Source organism: Nilaparvata lugens, chromosome 5, assembly GCF_014356525.2.
Source record: "Nilaparvata lugens isolate BPH chromosome 5, ASM1435652v1, whole genome shotgun sequence".
In the NCBI taxonomy this organism is placed as follows: Eukaryota; Metazoa; Arthropoda; class Insecta; order Hemiptera; family Delphacidae; genus Nilaparvata; species Nilaparvata lugens.
Window position 1 is genome coordinate 29,289,494 of NC_052508.1, and position 21,118 is coordinate 29,310,611.

General features: G+C 34.8%; 1 protein-coding gene across 1 annotated transcript in view; it reads right to left on the reverse strand.

Moving 5' to 3' along the window:
- The window catches only part of LOC111045646 (roundabout homolog 2), a 340,611-nt gene that overhangs the window by 152,341 nt on the left and 167,152 nt on the right, over positions 1-21,118 (reverse strand). Inside the window, exon 3 of the mRNA XM_039428107.1 lies at positions 19,563-19,877. Within this exon, the coding sequence (XP_039284041.1) occupies positions 19,563-19,877 (315 nt within the window). The remainder of the gene's footprint in view (positions 1-19,562; positions 19,878-21,118) is intronic.

Below are 21,118 nucleotides of genomic sequence, written 5' to 3' on the forward strand. Positions count from 1 at the left end.
AAACATTGTACAAACAAATTGAAATAAAATAACATAACTGGTGTAGCAAACACCCACGCATGCACAATACATGTTTATCATCATAGTCTAAATGAAGCCCCAAAGGTAATCCTGTGTGGGGCCTTTCTTCGTATATTTAATCACAATAGAAAATGATCAAACAAAAGATAGAAAAAAATGAAAGAAGGAATATATAGATTTTTACATTAATAGTATACAAAATCTTAAGAAACTAAAAAATTTCAAAAAAGAATCAAGTGAAAAAAAATTGAAACTAAAATAATAAATCATATTGCAATTTAAACAGTTCTCCGTGCGGGCATCACATTCCAAATGATAATTATCGATTCTTCAGTCAACAGATGAAGCCATGCAAAATATAAGTGCTATGACACAATAAAATTACATAAATAATTCAAATTCCCAACCATACAAAAACTAAATCAAACATGAAAAACGAAATATCAACTTTCGAGCATGAAAACCTTCATAAAAACAACTGCGTATCATCAATCGCAACAATGATTTTTTTTAACCTGGCCTTCACTATTTTTGGCTATATTGACACTCCTGTAAGTCTGGTTGCAAGGCATTGTAAAGCTTACCACCTACATATCTAAAAAATCTTCTGTTATGCTCAAGCCTAGGTCTATGTAATTGTACTCTATTTCTATAGCGTACATTATAATCAGCGATATGGTTTGTGTTGTCAATTGACTTTTATTTTTGAAAGTATCCAAAACTGCTTTAAACAAAAAGGGAATATGTGACTGGTGATACATTAAGGGATCTGAACAGGGGTAGCGAGTGTTCGATCCTTGGCTTGCCACAAATCAATCTTATAAAACTGGAGCTAACAATGAAGATGAATCATATTGGATTCTCGAACATGTTCTTCATTGAATTTGTTCACCAATGATCAACAACTAAATCCACTAACAAATTATTATTTTGTTTTTCAGTGACTTCTTTATTCTAGATGGAGTGAAGAGCCGGATAAAGTGAAACCAGGGATTTGGTGTTTATTAGGAAGGTCTGAATCGACCCCGGTAAGCTGAAGCCGACTGTATTCAGAAGCAGCAGAATGGAAAGATAGTGCAAGATGCCTCCGACCGACCGACCGACCAGCTAGAAGTCTGGCATTAAAGGGCCACCAGGCCAAATGGAACCATGTCTGACCCTCCTCCTATTCCTCCTCATCCCTCTCATCCAGTTCAAGCCACTTGAGTGAGCACTAGCTCGATTCATTTCCTCTCTCCTTCCTGCATCACCCCTTGAATTTCTCCACTCTTCCGGTCGGCACTCCGAGAACCAAGATGAAACTTGACCATCTCCAACATTTACGAGTGCCTCTTCAATAAAACGCCTCATCTCCCACTGTTCAGAGTATAAGACAACTTGGTAGAATCTGCTGAGACACTAAGGGTCAACTGGCTTTGTCTCTTCATCAGCACTGATTCCATGCAGTGACTCAAGGTACAATAATATTATATAATATTGGGATGGGGAGGGGTGAGTGCTATGTACAATCTTTGAAATATAAGATTTGGTGGACTGAATATTTCGATTTCTGAACGAAGGCTCTTCAACTGACACACAATTCGGATTTGGATTCTAGTTTGTAATTCATAACATAATTATTGGCTTTTGAACTAACTTGAAATAATTTGTGAATGTAATATCGCATTTATCCTCATCTGGGAAATAATACTTCTCCACTTATTCTTAAACTTTTGAGTCATAAAATTAAGTTGTGAGTAGAAATTTAATGGAATGGTATATTGAATAAATGAAAAAAATTCAATGGTTAATGGTCAGAGAAGAATACCACTCTCTGATCAATGAGGCAATTGATCAATTGATCACTAATCCTCTTTTAGTGTATTTTAGCCCCTATTTATATACACAGAAAAATGGCCAACTTCTATATTCAAAACTGTGTATCTCGGTAACCCGAAATGATAAAAAATAGTTCATGGTCTTGATTTGAAGAACAGAATCTCCTCTTTCATGTGAGGTGAATGAATTTTGTAAAAATGTAATCGTGAGGTAAGATACGTTTGATTAAAAAAATCAAGAAATTGGCGATATTTTCCTCATTTTCACAGTCTCAACAGTTTTTTGATAATGAACAGTCATGCAAGATGGGTTTAAGGCAACTTAGCTTATAGAGCATGTAATTCTCTTTCATTTGAGACCAACCGCAAGTTTCTATCATGTAGTATCAAGTAGTCGAGTTTGTAGATAATTGTCTCCACTTCCTGCTCCCATCAATCGTTTTTCTGATTTCAATACCGTTCAAAAGTTACAGATAATTGGAAAAATGATTATTTTCATTTTCTCTTTTTTTCTGCGATTCTACTGTTATTCAAGAGTCTCTAAAACGAGTAAGATACATGATAGAAATTTGCGGTTGGTCTCAAATGAGAGATATTACATGCTCTATAAGCTAAGTTGCTTCAAACCCATCTTGCATGACTGTTCATTATTAAAAAACTGTTGAGACTGTGAAAATGAGGAAAATATCGCCAATTTCTTGATTTTTTGAATCAAACGTATCTTACCTCACGATTGGTGGTGAAGCCGCCCTCTGGTGTGTCAGCAAATTTCAGACTCGAATTCAGCGCCCCAAAATACATATAGAACCGTCGAGAAAAATTCTTCCGGGGCTGTTTCCTGATAAACAACCATTTGACTGGACTACTAGATTATAATGTGATGATGAATTTTTGAATTTCTGATAGATATATACAACTAACCAGTTAGCAATATCATTAGCAAGGGGAAATGACTCAGAAAAATCAAGTTCCTCAAAAAAGAAAGATATCAGTAGACCTAGGTTTAGAGTTCCTTATCATTCCTACATTTAATTTCTCACTTGACGAGTTCACTTCTCTGTTTTTACCCTTAGTGATCAGTGATCTAGAAACTTGGTGATCAATTCTTTGTACAATTTCCAAATAGGTTTTAAATGTTCGAAAAACTGAGTTATAGTACAATAATAACGAATAAGAGATGCTACATTGATGGACAAAAAATTAGGCTATTCACTGTAAGAGATTGTTCGAGTAACGTCGTGTGATTGATAAAGAATGCAACACAAGAATAAGTGACCAAAAAAGCGCAACTAAATATGAAGTCCAATGAACATTCATTCAAATTGTCCTGTTCTAATCGATTTAAATCATCCAAAATCTGGCCATTCGTCAGTAGAGAATACGTGTAATATATTTTTTGACAATGAATATTTATTGGAGAAGTGATAAAATGAACAGTGATTGATGAAAAAGGAAGACGAGCCCAAATCTTATTCTATTGTTTTTGTCACGTCTCAATAGTCCAATTAGGTTATCTCCTGTGCCTGCACTTTTTAAAAGATGATAGATAAGATAATTTTGAATAAAATTTAGAATTTAGAAATAGGCCGACACATCTAGAAAATACCTGAGTCTATACCTAATTCATGCAGGTGAACGGGCTAGAGTCAAGAAAACTTCAATTAATCTTGCCATGCCTGATTTAATAGGTTTATAGTATAGAATAACACTACAATTTGAAATAATTGAAAAATACAAACAGCTTCAATAAACATTAGCAACTAAAATCGAACAACAGAAACAACAATTTCATGTTACTTTGGTGACATTCTTCATCTGATTCGGGGGCGCATTACTATCCCCGATTAGATAGCAATACGTCACAAAACCAAACAATATCAGTCATCAAATAACAAGTTCATTTCAACATGGAATTACTCAAGAAAGAAAAGCCCGTTGAACTCAAGTTTCGTCGATAGTAACCCATATAACCCATTTCATAATAATTTTGAATCCCCACTTTTGATTGTCATTCTCGAATGAACCTTTGTTTCACTACACTGCACTTTCGTTGGTCTGTACGTTGCTTTATCGTCGGGGTTACAGTACCTTGTTTTTGGCGGTGAGCTTTTACCGGTTGAATTTGGCTTGACGGCGACGTCCTCTTACGTCCCTAGACCTGTCGTCTGAACGGGTGTCTTGAAGCGGTGTTACATAAAGTTGCGGAACCAAAGGGGTGGTAGTACAAGAAGTTGGTTTGAGGACACACATGAACCGCTGTAAATAAATGTATTACAGCATTAATTTCTAACTCTTCCTACAATTCATCAAAAGCTAAAACAGGAGTTTATTCTGTTATTCAATTTAGATTTTATCTTGACGTTCAGAGTTCATTCTTAAAATTTAACAGATTCAAAACAAATTTACTTGCCAGAGTGTCATTAATATACAATGCAACATTTGTGAAAACACCCGTAATAAATTAATATAATGCTTTTAGAAAATGAATACTTCATTAATTATGATGTTAACTTTTATGATATTTTTCGTTTGGTTTGCGAAATCAAATATAATTTTTCATATAGTAGCTTGGCTAGTATTGTTGGAAACTTGGGCGCTAGCCAACATTTATTTCATTTATTATTTATGAACTTTAGGACGCAATCCAAGTGTAAATAACGGGCATTCGCCCAAAACTGCTCAGAACCTTAATTAAAAATGAACATTCCAGAGTTTATGATTTGATTTACCTTTAATTAAATAAAATTAGTAGACACATAGAAAATAATTTAAATTGTATTAAAATTTGAACATTCATTAACATTAATTTCCTGGAAAAGAAAAACTTTCTTCTTCGTCTATTAAGATTTCTATCATAAAAAATTTACTAAATCATTCGAAAGCCTTAATGACATAAGAAAACAGAGTCTGAAAAATATAAATTAAAAAAATGTCATAAACTCAATATGAACATAATCTTAAAAGTTTCATTCCAATTTAAAGGCTATCTTTCTGACTTTCAGCAATACTCTACGATAATATATCTCCAGAAACAATAACTCAAATGTAACGTAACTGGAAACTTTCTATACTTCTTTAGAAAAAAATTTATAATTATCTTCCATCACTAATAAAATCAAAAGGATTATTCTCAATCAATATTATTAACTTGAAAAATAACAGGCTTTGTTAATACAAAACTCTTATGGAAGTTTCAATCAATTAAATTCCCTAAATTATATTTTAACCTTATTTTACGTACCTTAGCGGTTATTTGAAGAAACAATTATTCGTACATGATGAAGCAACACAATTAAACTTTACAGGACATGGCACTACTAGAAAATTTAAACTTTAATAAAAATAAAACTAGCTCCTACATTAACTAATGAAATACTTGTAAACCTGCCCAAAAAGGGCGAAACATAATGACTACATCTTTACTCTCGTAGTGCTCCTAGCAAAGTGTCCTCCGGAACGTAATCTGGTCTCTCGACTGGGGAATCCCCACTACTGTATTTAGAAACAGGTCTCCTATTGGGCGAATGGAATCAATTTGACCAATCGTCGCGTGGCTTCTAGAGCCTTTGGACCAAATAGTAACTGCAAAATCGGTAGTTTGTTATAATTTCAATGCTTGCTGTTTTCCCACTTATCGCACTCTATGTCGCGACACGAAGGCTAAGTTTTAGAGATAATTCCATAATCTACATTCCTCGACGACTCGGAGCCACAATTTTTAAATATCTATCATGGGAAACTCGAAGTCATGGCCGTTCATAATAGAGAGAGAAAATAATTTATTTCGCTAACTCACTTACAATAATGGCTCTAGTCTATTGTGTATTAAATTTACTATTATAACTTGGGAAAAGGCCTGAATTAAAAGGAGTGATTGGCACACTCCCCCTCCTTACGGTGTGAAACACGCAAAAATAAATCTAATCAAAATATGTTACCATAGAGGCATTCTGTATGATTTGGAGAGTCGAATTTCTGGATTGATAGTAGGATCCAATTTGAAGCGGGCCCTCTTCAAAAGAAATCTCTTTAATCATTCCTAAATTCAGCAAAATGTATAACTAATTGAGATTTGTGGCAAGAGTCTTTAAAACAGTGGCAAGAGTCAGGACAAAACAATATGGACATGTCCACCTTTTAAGTAGGCACTAAAGACGGACCGAGTATAATAATCTTTGAATACTTCAATCACTTTATTGAGTCCCTGGTTATTTTCTTGGCAAAATCTAACAAGGGAAAACGTTTAAAAGACATCATAGTTTTAATTGGTTCTATGTTACTCTGCTGTTGTAAAATATGAAGCACATTGATTATAAAGTAAAGGATGAAACCTTTTTTTTCTGCTGAATGTATTGAAATCTAACTATCATTACTATGGAGTTGAGAGTGCAACATATTTTTAACAATATAAAGCAATTCAATAGGCAATACTATTCTACATCGACTACGATTCAAAGATAACAATGATTGAAACTGCAACGCTAGCAAGCCATCGGAGAGCAATGACACACGCTTGATGTACATTCCGTAGCTATGAAAATGTTCTATCCATTATTGTATTCCAGCAGGAAATCTCTATCACTGAATTGTATTAAAGTGAACTAAAACGGAATCAGTTGAACTGAATAAACCTATGATAAGATTATAATTGTATTAATCACGGAAGGTAAACTAATAAAGAATAGGGATATCAACAAAATAAGATGAAATATAAAGCGAATAGAATATAAAATATGAGGCCTTAGACATTATCCTTATTATTTAATGAATGCGAATATATTTTATCTATGTGTACTAACTCCTAACTAGGTAAATGTATAATTCTTAACTATGAATGGATGAGTATTAAGCTATTGAAAATGGGTATAGTATAGAATATTATGATAAATCGTCTTATGCTAAATAACTTATTATTATTAGAGACATCACATACATACATTGCTACATAGGATATTATGACTGTTGATAACTTCAAAAATTGATCATCACCCGATTTACCAAACAATCAATTATCTACTACCGTGGGAAAACTGTACAATAATTTCATTTACCGCGAGTATGCAGCCGTGCATGAAATAAAATCAAACCTAATTCACCTACCTAAATATATTTAATATTACGAAGTTAATAACATAATTTAATGACTAATCTAGTTGCGCAAGTTATTTACATTCCGGAATTTCTTCTATATACATTATATTGTCACGTAACAAAATCTTTGACTAATAAACCCTTCATGAACCCGTAATGAATCCTTATAACAAATACGGTAAATATCTTTATCATAACTCTTTTTCTCCTTTCTCCTTCTCATTCATTAGGAATCATCTCGTTGAGTGTATAGGGACAAGGCTACAGAGTGGCGCCATACTCACAAAAACCTATCCAATTATAACTCACGACAAAAAATCTTGTCTTCAGTAGACTGATCTGTTTCCTATTTTTTCCCTGATTATCTTTGATTTACCTAAGCTTTTCAAAAGTTTTCCCTATTTTCCCTAAACATTCTCCCACAATAATTTCCAAATTTTCCTAATTTACTTGGGTTGACCTTTAAAATCTCAATATTCACTTTCACTACTACTATAATGATATTCAACTACCAGACGTGAGACCAGAATACGTACGTTGACATTACAATAATTTCTATCACCATTCACGGAATTACAGAATGCAAAAATTTATTCAGCACTAGAATCAATTGTTTTTCACCTATGCTAGTTTCTTCTACTAATTTTTATTCTACCGTTGAAACTTTAATTTCTCAATGATCAATTTCAATTTGAAGTTTCAGAATACTTTCAACTTAAGCATCAATGATACTTGATTTTATCTTTAAGCACTTCAAAAGATTATCATTTTAATGGTTTAACATAACTGAATAACTTTCCTGTTTCATCTACAATTATTTAAACTTCAGAAAAATTGGAGTAGCAACTATGAATTATTCATTCAACTCCAAACCTAAAATATTGACAGTTAACACGTTCACAGAATGAATTATTAAGTATAGACTCAGAAAAATTGATCTAGTATTATTAGAGTAAGTTATGAAAAATTTAATTTTTTAGAAAATTTGAATTCCAGAGATTTAAATATCTCTAGACAGCAGAGTGGCGCAGTTGTGTGCCTGCACTTTTTAAAAGATGATAGATAAGATAATTTTGAATAAAATTTAGAATTTAGAAATAGGCCGACACATCTAGAAAATACCTGAGTCTATACCTAATTCATGCAGGTGAACGGGCTAGAGTCAAGAAAACTTCAATTAATCTTGCCATGCCTGATTTAATAGGTTTATAGTATAGAATAACACTACAATTTGAAATAATTGAAAAATACAAACAGCTTCAATAAACATTGGCAACTAAAATCGAACAACAGAAACAACAATTTCATGTTACTTTGTTGACATTCTTCATCTGATTTGGGGGCGCATTACTATCCCCGATTAGATAGCAATACGTCACAAAACCAAACAATATCAGTCATCAAATAACAAGTTCATTTCAACATGGAATTACTCAAGAAAGAAAAGCCCGTTGAACTCAAGTTTCATCGATAGTAACCCATATAACCCATTTCATAATAATTTTGAATCCCCACTTTTGATTGTCATTCTCGAATGAACCTTTGTTTCACTACACTGCACTTTCGTTGGTCTGTACGTTGCTTTATCGTCGGGGTTACAGTACCTTGTTTTTGGCGGTGAGCTTTTACCGGTTGAATTTGGCTTGACGGCGACGTCCTCTTACGTCCCTAGACCTGTCGTCTGAACGGGTGTCTTGAAGCGGTGTTACATAAAGTTGCGGAACCAAAGGGGTGGTAGTACAAGAAGTTGGTTTGAGGACATAAATGAACCGCTGTAAATAAATGTATTACAGCATTAATTTCTAACTCTTCCTACAATTCATCAAAAGCTAAAACAGGAGTTTATTCTGTTATTCAATTTAGATTTTATCTTGACGTTCAGAGTTCATTCTTAAAATTTAACAGATTCAAAACAAATTTACTTGCCAGAGTGTCATTAATATACAATGCAACATTTGTGAAAACACCCGTAATAAATTAATATAATGCTTTTAGAAAATGAATACTTCATTAATTATGATGTTAACTTTTATGATATTTTTCGTTTGGTTGCGAAATCAAATATAATTTTTCATATAGTAGCTTGGCTAGTATTGTTGGAAACTTGGGCGCTAGCCAACATTTATTTCATTTATTATTATGAACTTTAGGACGCAATCCAAGTGTAAATAACGGGCATTCGCCCAAAACTGCTCAGAACCTTAATTAAAAATGAACATTCCAGAGTTTATGATTTGATTTACCTTTAATTAAATAAAATTAGTAGACACATAGAAAATAATTTAAATTGTATTAAAATTTGAACATTCATTAACATTAATTTCCTGGAAAAGAAAAACTTTCTTCTTCGTCTATTAAGATTTCTATCATAAAAAATTTACTAAATCATTCGAAAGCCTTAATGACATAAGAAAACAGAGTCTGAAAAATATAAATTAAAAAAATGTCATAAACTCAATATGAACATAATCTTAAAAGTTTCATTCCAATTTAAAGGCTATCTTTCTGACTTTCAGCAATACTCTACGATAATATATCTCCAGAAACAATAACTCAAATGTAACGTAACTGGAAACTTTCTATACTTCTTTAGAAAAAAAATTTATAATTATCTTCCATCACTAATAAAATCAAAAGGATTATTCTCAATCAATATTATTAACTTGAAAAATAACAGGCTTTGTTAATACAAAACTCTTATGGAAGTTTCAATCAATTAAATTCCCTAAATTATATTTTAACCTTATTTTACGTACCTTAGCGGTTATTTGAAGAAACAATTATTCGTACATGATGAAGCAACACAATTAAACCTTACAGGACATGGCACTACTAGAAAATTTAAACTTTAATAAAAATAAAACTAGCTCCTACATTAACTAATGAAATACTTGTAAACCTGCCCAAAAAGGGCGAAACATAATGACTACATCTTTACTCTTGTAGTGCTCCTAGCAAAGTGTCCTCCGGAACGTAATCTGGTCTCTCGACTGGGGAATCCCCACTACTGTATTTAGAAACAGGTCTCCTATTGGGCGAATGGAATCAATTTGACCAATCGTCGCGTGGCTTCTAGAGCCTTTGGACCAAATAGTAACTGCAAAATCGGTAGTTTGTTATAATTTCAATGCTTGCTGTTTTCCCACTTATCGCACTCTATGTCGCGACACGAAGGCTAAGTTTTAGAGATAATTCCATAATCTACATTCCTCGACGACTCGGAGCCACAATTTTTAAATATCTATCATGGGAAACTCGAAGTCATGGCCGTTCATAATAGAGAGAGAAAATAATTTATTTCGCTAACTCACTTACAATAATGGCTCTAGTCTATTGCGTATTAAATTTACTATTATAACTTGGGAAAAGGCCTGAATTAAAAGGAGTGCTCGGCACACTCCATATTAATTTTCACACCAAATAACAAATTTGAAAATTCTAAATCACAATAAAACTATCAGTTTGAATATGTGTCAATTCACCGTTATCGAAGACATTGAAAAGGAAGAAGCCAACAGATCTGTTGTAAACCTCCAAGAGTGCTTAGTGAAAGTGGGAAAAAAACATTATATTAGTACAGTGCATTGATTGGGAATGAATTAATTTGAAACAAGGAGAAGCTACAAGATTATTCTCGTAAAATAAATTGAAGTATCAATTTATGATAGAGGAGTCTGATCGTTAGTCCTAGTTCTAGTAACAGTTATATATAATTAGAAAAAAAATTAATTTGAATAGGTTGATAATAAAACTCTTGCAAAACACAAAACATACTTCAGATTCACAGAATATAGAAAATACATAGGCCCGGTTGCAGAAAAGCCGATTAAAATTTTAATGTGATTAATTTCAAAAAAGCCTTCTCTAATTGGTTCTTGTGAAATTAATAGCGATAAAAAAGTTTAGGGGAAACCGAACTGAAAGTGCGGTTTATGCAACCGGCACATAGATTTTGAGCATTTTCACTTCATGAGTGTTTTTTTCAAATTCAAGTTTAATCATGCAATATTTCATTAATTTATGAGATAAATTAAATTTTCTTTCTAATATTATTCATCATCTATTTGGAGATTTTAAAAATTAAACTGTTATATTCTGTAATCATTTGGATATGATAAGTATTTTCTAAATATATCTGTATTTTTCCAATATATAGATCAATAAAAGCTCAACGTCATCCTCACATCAATCACCAACTTCATTGAAATCCACATACTCTCTTTGTTCCATTGTGGAAAATCAAACACTCCCACACTCCCTGACTAATCATTCCTCACCTTACCCGTCGAATACTTTCCCACATATCCATTGTTTCCATTGAGTTGAGTACTAAGGAACTGCTTGCTTGCTAAAGATGGGGCACAGTGCCCTGAAACGCGTCCAGACTCAAAAGTAGTTCAAGAAATGATCGGAGTGAATCAATAAGTTTGATTACTATTTTGATCTTGGTTGATATGTTTTTGAATTATTGTTTGCTTTTGAATGATTTTTACATATTCAAAATGAATATGCTATTATGTAAGCTTCTTCCTACTTATAATGAATGAGCCGAATGTGAAGGGAGAAATTCGAAACTGAGTTCGTGATTTATTTCCAGGAGAGAAGGGAGAAATATTGACAAACCAAATACAAATCAACTTCCACAACTCATCTCGTATTCAGACGGAGTTATAAGCTCCAAAATTATGCTGGTGGCTTTCCTCTTGGTAGATTATTTTTATAGATTATATCGTACGGTAAACAGAAGTTTGAGTAAGCTCTCTTTCATACTGATATAGAACATGAAATTCGATGATATATAGTTGCGCGTGCTTATATTATATCAACATGTTATTTGAAAGTTAACACCGGGCCCGTTCGCTACGGAAACTTCACGAAAATCGCGGTGCGTTCAAACAGAGTTTGTTTATCAAGTTGGACCAACGAGAAGTTAGCAGGCGGCGGGGACTGCGATCATTAAAACAAATCTCGAACCAGATAAGCATCGCAGCGGCATCGAAATTGCCACCCGCCGCCACCACATAACTCATTACTAATGTACAAACTGGATGAATTGGAATGAGCCACAAAGAACGGATTACTGAGCGCTTTCAAAAGTCTGCCTTTCATCTAAACTAACAATTCCAAAAATGGGTGGATCACACATTGGCATAATGGTACCTGATAGACCCCATACTCCCCCTTACCATCTCAATGAATTTCCATTTAATCAGTTGGCTTTCCAATGAGAATGAATGGAATGTTGAGCTTTAAAAATAAACCTTTGGAGTTGATATAGTGGTAATATAATACGGACGAAGTGATTAGCAATACCATCATTAAGAATAAATCCACCAATTAAGTTATTTTCAAGTTCCATATTTGTTTTCTCTCAAATGATTCAATATTTCATGAAATAAGATCACTTTGCAATTCTAATGATTCATCTACCAAAGGTTGGTATAAGATCACTAGAATAGTATGAGATATCTTGCGTATAGGATCACACATCCAAATAGTGATATGCCTTCACAGAGCAAGATAATGAAAACATTCTCATTTCCTCGAAATGATTCAAGAAGCAGATTATTAGCTAGAGGCTTGAATGACAAAAGAGCTATCAAACTGCAGGGACGTTTGTATTAAGGCATTCAAGCCTAAGCTCTGTTTAATGCCTGCTGAGTAAGACTGCTGTTTAAGACTGCTGTTTTAAATATCCAATTGGGTAGCTCACTCATTATTTCAAGACCATAACTTGTTCAAACAGCTAAGTAGCCTAATAGACTCTTTCTCATTACAGAGCTGCAGCCATGCCTACTTCAGAGTAGGGGCTTATAACTCAAACGAGAAGGGATGAATACTTTGGACGATTCTTCTCAGAAAGCGAGTGTAAAACGAGAAAACAGCATAATAGGGCAGCACAAAGGAGCTCAGCGGGAAATAGGGTTTCCCGAAGAAAATTCCTCGCCAGAACACAAAGGCATGAAATGCGATTTTTTTAAGTCACCGGCCATGATTTTTCCTTTCAATCTTCTTATCTGTTTCTGGCTATCTCAAAGGAGCCATTTCCAGTGCTCGCCAGATTCTACTCATTTCACGCGCTAAGATTTGATCTGACTCGCTTGTTTTTTCAGCATCTCTCAACAGGCAGCAATAGCCTACTTGTGCCGCATACAAAGGTTCAAAGATATAATTTACATTTTTCTTGGAAGGTCAAATTGAATCTTTTGAGTCAGGTTCTGTATTACGCAAGAATTATCTCAGAACGAGAAAATTGGAAGAGACACTCAAAGACTCAAGTCTTATTCTAAGACTATCTGTTCTTTGAATGCTTCTAAATGAAGCAATAAGCTTTGTTTTGACTCGCATAATCTCTCAAAATTGTATCTTCATGTTCTGAGGATATTCTCTTACAAAATCATCAGCATTGCTTACAATGAAAAAGACAGAAAAGATCACCACAAAAGATTGACCTTTTTTATTAAAAGGAAACAAATTTTATTCAATTTCAAATGCTATACGGATTTGGGTGCCGATCAACATTTCTTATTCTGAGTATTACATTATTGTTTCCTGGATATCTAAAATTAGAGAACCAGACTCATAAGACTCATAGTAAGCACGAACTCTACGTTCCCAATTCCAAGTAGGACAATGAATCCAGCCATGAAATCTATCAATATTATATACTATCCATGGATAATTATTTTTGAGTCATCTGATAGAAGCACAGTGAATATTGGAATCTCAGTCGTGCTGGAAACCATGTTCCTCATCAAAACATTGTTTTAGCCTTCTAGAAGCAGGTAGAACGGTGCGTCAAGATTCTGATCGGATTTACAGCTTTCTGAGAGTTTTATGAGTAATTAGAGGGTTTAAGACGCAGTAAAAATTCTCTGGCAGCAATAAACGTCAGTATACGACATTGCACATTGGTGATGCCTTTGATCACGTTTCAATGGCACCGATGAGATCAAGATTTGGCACAAAAGGTGAAGTTAATATTCAATTTACGATTGAAGATCATGATATCAATAAATTTTGGATTAGTTGAGGATACTTGTTTTCACTCAATGATTTATTGTGATCATGGGATGAAAAATATAGATCAATCACATGAGATTTATCATCGGTGAGATTAATCATTCGCATGAGATCAACTTTGACAGTCAAAAATCACTTTTACTTTTGAAAATAGGTCATACTAAAAACAGATAACCTATAATTTATTCCATGTTCAACTTTCTACAATGAGATACAATTGAATTAATATGCTACAAGTCAGTTTATACATGATTTTTATTGATTCTGCTTTATTGTCCTATAAGTTTCCATGACATAATAAATATACAAAATAATTGTATTATCCTTCAGAAACAATAAACCCCAAAGGTATATTACCTGTTTACGTTACAAATGCTATATGTTTAGCAGAATAATCAGGTATACTGATGAATGGTTTTGGACTATGCCTATTGTTCTTCCCCTTATCATTCTAATGAATTGTCTATGATGAATGATTCATCGATAAATAAATATGAGTATATTCTTCCTCTTACTCTCTTATCGCAATTACCTTTTCATGGTTTACATTGGTCATGGGTTAAAATAATGACAAAGAAAAAATGAAAAGAATGATTACTCATATCAGTGGATTCATTATTCTTCTAAGGAATGGATAACAGAGAATTAGATACACCACCGTGTAGCTTGTAAAGCAACTCCAGGTTAAAATAACATGGTTTTACCATCAGATGCCAACATTATAAAGTTCGACCAGAGGGTCAAGAGAAGACTCGACCGCCACCCAAACGGCAATCTTAAATTGAATTTATTAGGCCATTCACAAGCTTAGAGTGAGCAAGACACCGTGTTTTATTTCCATTATCTTGAATTTAGGTGCGACAATGTTCAGCTGAGACATTCTCTATTAATTTCGGGGAGAATCAATCCTTTAATGGACGCCCTCAACGATGAAAAATGAGTCAATAATGAGGACAGAGACTAGGATCATTTCTCTCGTACCACCCACACACCGCAAAATTAATTCAAGGATTTCCTTCTCTAAATTTATTCAGATAGTTGAGTTTTTGGTCTAAGATGGAGACGAAAATCTGAAAACATTCTGTGTCGAATGCACAATAGAATTTCTCATGGAGAAAGTTGGATTTTATAAGCTTTCAAGATATCAAATTTTTTAAATATTTACTCGTTTTAAAAATATCAAGCCTCAATAAAACACTAAGCTCATGTCATATTATTGATGCTATTGAAATGAATCAGCTATGTAGACTGATGCCAAATTTTTTAATTGTTTTTTAAGAGTCTTCAAAATATATCAGGTATTCACGTTTCTCAGTCCTTCAACATTCATTTATCAAAGCATTTCAGAATAGACTATATGCGTTTTTCTTGCATTATACAGCACTAGCCGTCAGGCTCGCTTCGCTCGTCATATCCGTCTAGCCAGGGGGCTCCGCCCCCTGGATCCCCGACTGGATCGTCCAAGAATGAGATCAACAGGCTAAACGGATATGGCGAGCGAAGCGAGCCGGACGGCTAGTAATATAATATTCCCAGGGATAGCTCTGATTGAAGTAGCAGTGCCCAATCAATTTTTCCGTGATAAATGCATTTCAATCTTCAACTTGGTTCCAACCTAACAAAGTCAACTCAAATTAATGCTAACCTGACAAAATTATTGATTTAGTTACCAGTTAACAACTGTTTCGGAGAGGTACTCTTTCTAGATTATAGTTCTATATTAACATATGGTATGGACATTTTTCAATCATAACTAAGAGAATAAGAAGAATATACATGCTTAAAGACGAACTTTAAACCCTTAAAAACCACCCTTAGAGTTAAAATATTGCCAAAAGATTTCTTAGTGCGCCTCTAAAGGGCCAACTGAACATACCTACCAAATTTGAACGTTTTTGGTCCAGTAGATTTTTAGTTCTGCGAGTGAGTGAGTGAGTGAGTCAGTCAGTCAGTCAGTGAGTGAGTGCCATTCCGCTTTTATATATATAGATTAATATATTTGGTACACAGTTGGAGACGATGAAATTGTGGCGATTCGATCATATTCAAAGGATAAAAATCTGGTGTGGCGCACTCACACAACTTTCCTTGCCGTTATGAAAATTGATCACCTGACGCTAGTGTTCCCGCGCATCTCAAGTCTACTATTCAAAGATTTGAGCCAGCTGGTGACAGGGCAATAACGCTGGAGACACACATGAGGTCTGCTATCTCTTCATAGTGAATGATTTAATAGAATCAACAATAATTTGCAATTGAATAATCACATTTTCTCAAATTTAAAGCTTATTTCCAATTTTAGGTGAAAATGTTACTGAACATTAATTGTAGAGATTTTCATGCTCAATCTACTCCACTTAATTTTTTTTTGTTTCAATTGTATCTGAAGCCTGATAGTTGGGAATCTATCTGCATTGATGGGGCGGAGCTCCTGAAATTTTTACAGATAAGGGACTTGAGGCAGTTGATAGAGCTCATAAATGACTATTTCAGGTATAAATTTAATCAAAATCGTTTGAGCCATTTTCGAGAAAATCGCGAAAAACCCTGTTTTTGACAACATTTTCGCCATTTTAGCCGCCATCTTGAATTGCATTTGATCGAAATTGTTCGTGTCGGATACTTATAGTGATAGGACCTTAAGTTCCAAATTTTAAGTCATTCCGTTAATTGGGAGATGAGATATCGTGTACACAGACGCACATACACACACACACACACACACACACACACACACACACACACACACACACACACACACACATACTGACCAATACCCAAAAACCAGTTTTTTGGACTCAGGGGACCTTGAAACGTATAGAAATTTAGAAATTGGGGTACCTTAATTTTTTTCGGAAAGCAGTACTTTCCTTACCTATGGTAATAGGGCAAGGAAAGTAAAAATGATAACGCGCAGAGAGTAACCACTACACATAATCTGGGAACTGGAGATCAATATTATTAATATTCTTGGTTTGATTGCAAATTTTGTGTATTTGGAGTTTCCAGACATAGAATGATTGCTTAACATAGAAATGACGCGTTGCCTGTCAAGTGCTCATTGTAAATGCATGAGAGAAGACCCAAATCACGTGAAGCCATTAGCTGGACAGTGGACGTGATCATGTTTTGAGCATGTTTGTCAGCATCGGACATCAGAAGTGTGATGACGTGGTGATGTATCATGTCACCTACAAAACTTGTCAGCATGGACACTCTCTAGACTTTGATACGTTCAAACATTGAATGTCAGCCGTTGATCACACAACATTCAACAAACAGAATTCATAGAGCTCAACCCGAAGTGGGGGCGGATATTGCAATCCAACTCAAGAATGTCAGACACGTGTAACTCCCTAGAATTGTTAGTAGAATTTATCAATAATGTCTCTGAACATCTAGCAATACAATCAATAATATAATCAATAGAAGTCTGACTCAAAAAACAAAAGATTGTTGAATTTGAAGAATATAATACACCTACTTCTACCGCAAAATGGATGCTTCTAAAGAACTATTATATCGAGAAAACTTATTGCATCAAGAGACAAAAACCAGACATACATGCTTACAGCTTATTAGATGAGAGATCCTAGAGTAGTTAGTGTATGAGAAAGAGTAGATTCTAAAAACGATATCGAAAGGAGCAGCTTCTCACAAGTGAACAACTTTATTGTTCATGATTGCGGATGTCTCCATTGTCTTTATTCAATTGATTTTCCATGGAGTCAAATTGAAAGTGCACTACTTCCAAGTTATTGAATAGGCTCACACTCTATTTTTTGCCAAAAACTTGTAAGATAGGAATTCATATGACATGCGTCAACTATCGATGGATCCTAGACTATGTACGTCAAATTAATGAAGTATGTTTGTTGAAGATTTTCGGGGAAATCAGCTGGGCCATTGTTAATCACGTCCTCCAAATAGCTTTTGATTATCCTGTTGTCTATCAATATGTACTTCAATAGAAGGAATAAGTCTATGACTTGCTTAGAGTAATTCACCTATCTGATGATATCACCGTGACACACCATTCATTGTCTTGTTGAGAAAGGAGAAATAAGAAGTTTGTAGGATGTGGAATTCCCACATCAGGAGCTTGTTGAATGTGAAATCCAGTAACGGGTGTAACATACACTGTTATCTCTTGTATAATAGGCGTCGGTTGATAGATAGGTCGTTGTTACTTGTTACCGCTCGGCCGTAATGTGGGTAGCACGCAGACCCCACCACATCTGAAATATTCATATCTACAATGCCCTCCAACCCACCCCTTCCACTGCCAGACAATCCCTTAAATCTTCGACCTGGAAATAATTCAACGCCCTCTGAAGGGCGAGGAGACGTTGTAACATCGATCATTTATTCAGCGGATTTACTTCATCACCTAGCAGCTTAGAACGGTAAGAGGATAAAAGACGTTGACCACGGCTTTCCACTGTTGTGTCTGCTCGCCCACTCAGGTTCTGCCTGGACAGCAGCTTGCTGGCTGTCGGCTCTAGCAACAGCACACAAATATTTAGAGAGCGGGTTGTTTACTACAATCAAATCTCGGCTACCAACAGAACTGAGGTGACTGCACAACAAAACAGTCCGAAATGTTGAGAGGGATCTGGCTGTTCTGTCACTCAAACTAAACTTATTCGTAATTGCAAAAAATAGTTTTTAAGTACAAGAACTGTCTTGTAGAATATTAACTAATTTTAGCGGAACATTCAAATAACTAATCTAATCTAATATAACAAACTTTTTATAAGAAAAATGGGTTTGATATTCCGTACTATTTACAAAACGTTGTTTGGATCATGATGAATTCAAATTTATGGATTTATGTATATCGATTGCTAGACATCAATGGCGTACTATATCTGTTTATAGGCAAACAAAGCCTCAGTTTTACTGGGATACGACATAGAACTCTTCAACTTAGAATATGACATCAGATCTGATAACAGAGCCATTAGACATTAATTATTATAAATTGATTATCTGCGTTGTCAGTTAAGTGTTTTTCAATCTTCTTGTATAAATCTTCGCATCTTGGCATACATCGGCCGCATTGAGCATCATTCGATAAATTTTAAATGTATTTGTAACATAAATAAAGTTGAGGAATGGATCTGAACACTTTAATTAAAATAGTTCAATTCGATTCCCATACAACGTATCCCAAAATACCATAGAAAGTATGGCAGCGAGGTTTTTTCTGAGTATTTCTTATTTTTTACATTGTGTTTTCTGTACGCGCGCATTCAACGGTATTTGAAACGAATAAGTTACACTTCATCTTCTGGTGCCTGTCCATTACCGAATGTTGACAATTATTCTGGCAATTTAACTTAGTTGACAGCTGCTCTAGAAAGTTCCGGGGTGGGCATTACAAACCATGCTCTCAAATTCTTGAACTAGGAAATTCGCCTCCTACCAAGAAGCTTGTAGTACACATTTTAGCAATTGATATTTAGTTTCATTTCTCATAATGTGTCCCAGATACTTTAATTTATATTAGTCCAAGTTACACAAGGACTAGGTTTTAGTTCAGAGTTATAAATCAAGTTTTCAAAATTAAAATAATACTAATTGACTAAACAAACTTGCATGAATTACCTGCAACTTGTAGCGTGGCGTTGCGACTGGTGGCAGATCCGGCGAGGTTGCGAGCAACGCACCAGTAGACGCCGTCATCGTGCTCCTTCTTGCCGTGACGGGCCCGCAGGAAGAAGAGCGACCCGGCCGGAAGCAACACGGGACCGATGGAGTCGCGCTGCGTATTGGCTGACACCTCGACCCGTTGTCCGTCCTTCCACCACTCGATGTCCGGCTCGGGTCGACCCTCGGCTTTGCAGTTCAGCGTCACCGGCTCGTTCTTCGGCACCACCGTCGACGCCGGATGCTCCGTGATACGCGGTGATCTGTATTGTCCTGTAACAAACACAACAAATTTACATTCTCAAAATTCGTTATTTTAAGTTTTCAATTAATGCAATAATTATTGCTACCGAAAAAATATATATATTAATGACAAATAATGGATAAGGCTAGACACAATATGGCGACAGGACAAGCATGATGTTCATCATGCATGTTGTGCCATTAGCGAGAAGCTTCAAACAAAAAAAAAAAACAGCTGATCGACAGCAGCTTCCAACATAAAATAGACAAGCAATACATAACATTAAATTAACCACTGGAAAATGCAAATTATATTATTGAAAAATGAATCAACCTCAAATATAGTAGTGGAGAAAAATGGACAACAGAGAATCGAAGATCTAACCTTAAAAAATTTTGTTCGAAGACTTTTGCTGTGATGACAAAACAATGTATGATGACATGTGTGTACACAGCTTTAGAAGAATGAATGAAATTTTAGAATCTTAGAATTTTGTTCGAAGCCTTTCGCTGTGATGACACAATAATGTATGATGACATGTGCGTACACACAGCCTTGGAGTAATGTTTTAGAATGTGTTGACTTATTTTTTAAAAATATTTATACCAGAGTTGAGAAAATTGTTATTTTATTCCAATTGTATACCTCGTCCGATTATATCACTTTGGCTTGATTCACATTCACCAACTAAAGTACGCATAATACTGGCAGGTCACCGCTTAGCTTTCAGTTTTCATCATCCGGCAGACATGGAACATTATTTGGATGTCATCGTGCTGGAACTTTCTGGAGACTGTCCACCCCAATGTGTTTGTAAAGCATGTGGGTTGTTTTGTTACAGTTTGTAACATGGAGGTCGATCACGAGCCTGATTTAAACTGGAAGCTGAAAATTAAACTGACTATTCCGTTTCACTCTTATGTTTGAAATAATAACAATACGATGTTGTTGTAGAAGACTGGAGTGTATATACAGTGTATATTTTCAATGCAGTGTTCGATGAATTAATTGTTGGAGAGGCGTAGACAAGTTTGAGAGCTAGAAGGTAGAAGGATAGATCTGTTGAAATAGTTCACAAGGAAGGATCATGTGGAGTAAGCAAGTATACAGAGACGATCTGATAGAACGTAGAAGAGCTTATCTCGTTCCACCTTGAGCCTGTGTGATATATCACTTCCCTAATAAATTTCAGTATCTACGAACTACGCTCGCTCTTCCCATTATCAGTCACTCTAATTCCTACCCTTTTTTCTTGACACCCTTTTTTGGT